The 4757-nt window shown below is 47.1% G+C and overlaps 1 protein-coding gene across 1 annotated transcript; it reads right to left on the reverse strand.

Moving 5' to 3' along the window:
- Window positions 1-1289: 1289 nt before the first annotated feature.
- LOC116263516 (UDP-glycosyltransferase 88B1-like) lies at window positions 1290-3258 on the reverse strand. The gene has a single exon (XM_031643252.2). It carries the CDS (start codon window positions 3254-3256, stop codon window positions 1775-1777), a length of 1482 nt encoding a protein of 493 aa, XP_031499112.2. The 5' UTR covers window positions 3257-3258; the 3' UTR covers window positions 1290-1774.
- Window positions 3259-4757: the final 1499 nt, after the last annotated feature.

Below are 4757 nucleotides of genomic sequence, written 5' to 3' on the forward strand. Positions count from 1 at the left end.
TTATTTAAAGAGAGTGCTGGGTGGGAAATGGATTGGACCCAGGTTGGGTTCAACTCCGGATGACACGCCCGATCCAGTCTGTATTTGGGCTTGGATCGGGTTCAACAGTCTGTGGACTGTCTCTTGATGTCCAACCAGATCCAAAGCTCTGTAGGCATGGATCGGGTCTGTCAATGGGTGGGTTTAGACCCGCGCGACCCATACTTGGTGTGCTAGGTTGCCCGTAGTGCACCTCTTCTTATCATTGGCGTCCTTTGATCATTACTTGTTGGGTGTGCTGAAGAGGGTCCTCCAAATCTTGTAGGTGATGGGGAAGGCTGTTGTGAAAGCCCTCCTGAGCAGTTGTGCTCCTCTCGGCTGCACTGGTTGCTCTTCTCGGCTATGCCTCGCGAAAACTTTGGTGATAACTTGGGCAGTCTCAGCAGAGGATCTAGCTGAGGCTGTTGGGGCATGCTGAAGTTGGGGCAGTCTTCCTACATTGTGTGGTGCACCTGGTACTTCAGAGACCACAGTCGAATGCCCCTCGATAGGGGGCTGGCCGCGGCTACCTGGTAGACTCGGCCATAGCATGGCTACCAGGAGCCAGGTCGAGCTACACTCGGCAAGGCCAACCATGCTGCCGAGCATGGCCGAGCCCCTCTTGGCTACTCCGACATTGCCAACAAGGCATGCGCTCGGAATGTTGGTGTTCTCGATGACCGGCTCTCAGCTATCCCTATGCGCCCCATCTCGGCCTAGACCGAGGTCATCAATGTGCTGCTCGTGGCCAGCTAGCCTCACCACCACTTTGGCCATGGGTGAGCGCTTGGTCTTGCTGTCTTGCTAATTCCCTTAACCTCCTCGTGTGCGGAGGGAAGCCTTCGGGAATGATGAGAGTTTGTTTGTCTTATGCCCGATGGTGGCTAGGCGCCTGGCCATGCCTCTTCATGCCCGTGTTGTAGGGCTACTCTCAACCATCCAAGCCAGTCGGGGGGAGGGATGCATCACTAAGCTAGGCCCGATCTGGGCCAAGTATTTGGTACCTGAAGACATTCACTCTTAATCATGATGGTACTCCCTTCTATGGTGGTCATAAACACCATCATGTTGGCACAATAACTTGGTAGGTTGGTTCGATGCCTTTTTTTTATATATATAGTTAGAGCTTGGTTGAACCGAGTCGGTTAGCCGCGAGTTTTACATGTCGGAGTAGTAATAATATGATACAAGTATGTATGTTGAAAGTTAGGAACCATAAAATTTGAATACAAAGCAAGATTACAATGCATCAAAGGGCACAACATAGCTGGTTGGGCTAGGTGCCTGTGAAAAGGCATATCTATTTGATTTTCATAGACATTATGCATTTGTGTTTTAAGATAGTAGATCACGTTATCCAAGTTGAAAGATTCTCCACTACTATTGGACGCCAATGTAGTTCAAAACCCTAGAGGGAGGGGAAATGAAGGGCCTTAGGACCTTGCTCCAAACAGTAGTAGGTATGAACCTCTCCCTTGCCCGAAAAGCAAGACTACTATCTATGAATTTTAAGAACTCACAAAAAGCAAGACTACTATCTATGAATTTTAAGAACGCACAAGGACGAAAGGGATTATGACATCTATCATGAGAACAGGCAAAACGGGCCTTTTGTCATGTAGTCTGAAAATGTTTTGAATGTCAAAAACTCAAATTATGAAAGATACAAATTGTCTCATAATCCTAATAATATCTTCGTAACTAACGTGACACCTGCATGTGGCAGAGCAGAGGCTTAGCCCAATGAAGGCCTATCTCAATGGCCTTTGGTCCATTTCTGAACCAACGAAGCCAAAGCCGAATACGACGAGCCTCCTTCTTCCACTGCCTTTCTTGCCATGTTCTTCGCCTCCTTCATCTTCTCCCTCACCTTCTTCCCTTCCTGACCTTCCATCAAGCTTCTCACTGCCTTGTCCAGTTCTTCGCCCTTCACCAGCCCACCACCTTCTTCTTTCATGAGTACTCCCAAGCTCAGCCCCAAGTCATTCACCAGCTCGTAGGCGTTCATGCTCTGCTCGGCGTAGAGCGGCCACGAGATCATCGGCACGCCGAACCACACGCTCTCCAGCGTCGAGTTCCACCCGCAGTGCGACACGAAACCACCGACAGCCGGGTGCGACAGGATCCCGACTTGCGGCGCCCACCTCGGCCACACTAGTCCCTTCTCCTTGGTTCGTTCCAAGAAGCCCTCAGGCAGCACCTCCCTCGGGTCCACGTCCTCGGGCTCCGAGAACTGCGAGGCGCCACTGGGCCGAATGCGAATCGACCACAGGAACCTTTGCCCGCTGCGCTCTAGCCCGTCCGCGATCTCGGCGATCTGCTCCGGCGAGAATGCTCCCATGCTGCCGAAGCACATGAACACCACCGACGCGTGCGGCTGCCGATCGAGCCACTTGATGCAATCGTGCTCCGGCGACTCGGGTCGCAAGCCGAGCAAGGGTCCCACGGGGTAAATGGGAGGGGTTCTGCTCCCTGGCGTGCATAGCCCATCCGTTAAAGCTTTGATGGGTGTGGGCTGCAGACCTTCGAAGGTGTTCACAAGTAACCCGTCCAGCTTCGAGTACAGCTCTGCGGCCCTAATAAACCATTGGTAGCTCGGGGATTTCTTCTCCTGAAGAGGAATCGGCATGGCCGAAGCAGGAACCGGAGACCGGCCGGGTATGTGGATCAACTCCTTCAATTCTCTGAAATCACGGTCATATTTCATGTCCAGCGTTGGCAAGTAAAGAAATGTGGCCAGCATGGCGGCGCCGGAGGTGTAGAGGACGTAAGTGGGGATGCCCAGCTCGGCGGGAACGCCGGCCACGCCGATGCAGAACATGTCTAGGACAATGGCGGAAACGGTGGTTACGGCGGAAATGGATGTTAGAGTCCTCGAAAGGGCAGGCTTCTGTGACTCTATGTAGCTTAGGGTCTGCATCAGGCCCTCACCTTCTGGGTCGTAATCGGAGGGTGGGAGATCCACGAAGTTGATGTCGAGACCGGAGGCGGCGACGGCCTGAACGTGGGTGGAGGTATTGGAGGAGTTGAGCGGCGAGGTGGAAGGGGGGTGGATCTGGAGGATGGTAATGGAGAGGGTGTGGCCGGAATGGTGGAGAATCTGCTTGGCAAGCTCGACCATGGCGACGAGATGGCCGGCGCCGGGAGTGGGGAATAGTACCACCTTCCTTGCCTTCATTCTATCACTCGCCCACTTTTTCTCTCTGTGAGGCAAAGTAAGAAGACGATGTTGCTTCATCTGGTCCTCCGGGGTCCCTATTTATAGACCCAACCAAGCAATCAGAATGGGCCTCACATTTCCTCTGGGTTTCCTGCCTCTGTTTCTGTCTTATTTCTTATTGAATAATCAGCTTATTTTTTTAATTTATAAAAAAATTTAAAATTTGTATATTAATCTAGAAAACAGAGTCGAACCAGCCAAATCTTTGCCTATACAAGCCGATATTACGCTCTGATTTTATTGACACTGTCGAATAAAGTATATAAATTATGTTTTCATAAAGTCGAGAAACGAAGACCGGATCTGAGCTCAAGAAATCTTTTTGCAATGGCTTGAGGTTTTAGTTTGGTTACATTTTCACTAATTCAATTAAATAATCTCAAAAGATTTACACTCGATCATCTGGTGTTCGGTTCAAGGCATCGATCAAACCAATACAATTATATTAACTCGATCAAACCAATACAATTATATTAACTTTTCTTTTATTATCTACATTCGGAGTCACTAACGAGCAGGTAAAAATTCGGTTGTCAATTTGGTGGGTAGTCTTGTGGGTAGTAGATGCATAATACTTTATTTGACAAATATATTGCTCTCCACCCAGATTCCAAATCAGTTTACATAAGAAGGAGTTTTAGAGAAACTATGGCAACTTTACTAATAAAGAGTTAATTTTTTCAGACATAAGACAACTTAACTAATGGAGAATAATCTCTTCAAACATATGATATTTTTCAACGCATGTACGTTTCGATTGCAAACATGAAAAGCGTATTAAAATGAGGAGGAATATATTTAACGCCAGTATGTTTAATATTATTTGGTTACTCGAAGGAACGAAAGGGCGTTCTGGTTTTGTTGTCATCATTTGGAACGCAGCTTGGACAACGCCTTGGAGAAAAAGTTTCGTCCACCACAAATGTTCTTGGAGAAGAAGTTGCGTGCCCAACAAGCGTCCGTTTGTTTGTGGTTTCTCTGGCCCTTGGATATGTCATGCGTGACGCATCACACAACTTCGTGGTGGCATCTTTGTTTACTTCTCCCCCCACATTTAATATAAAATTTGAAAGAGTGCTTCTTCTCAAACTGGCAATACGGTACCATACTTTTGTATGTTGGAGTAGAGCCAAGAATTTATGAGAGAAGTTAAATTATATCTTAAAAAAATTTTGACAGAGATCAAAATATAATTTTTCAAAATATTTATATAAGATAAATATATATTTTTTAAAGTTACCTGTAAACTTAAAAAAAAAAAAAAATTAGCAGACTTTGAATCCGCCCCTAGATGTATCATCAAATTGCTAGGTGAAATTACATGTAGTTGAGCTCAGCTTGGATTACTTAAGTCTTGCTGGGTCGAGTGCACTCAGCTAACGGTGCTAAAACCAAGATTCTGAAGCATATAGAAATCTAGGTTCGTGACTTAAAAGCTAAATGACTAAATATTTTAGGAGAGTCCCTTGGAATTTGGCCTCTCTTCTCTATGTATTTTTTTGTCATAATGATTGAGAGG

Source organism: Nymphaea colorata, chromosome 11 (assembly GCF_008831285.2).
Source record: "Nymphaea colorata isolate Beijing-Zhang1983 chromosome 11, ASM883128v2, whole genome shotgun sequence".
In the NCBI taxonomy this organism is placed as follows: domain Eukaryota; kingdom Viridiplantae; phylum Streptophyta; class Magnoliopsida; order Nymphaeales; family Nymphaeaceae; genus Nymphaea; species Nymphaea colorata.

What these genes read in the sequence shown, in the direction of transcription:
- LOC116263516 (XM_031643252.2), bottom strand. Translation starts at nt 3,256, where the DNA reads ATGAAGCAACATCGTCTTCTTACTTTGCCTCACAGAGAGAAAAAGTGG.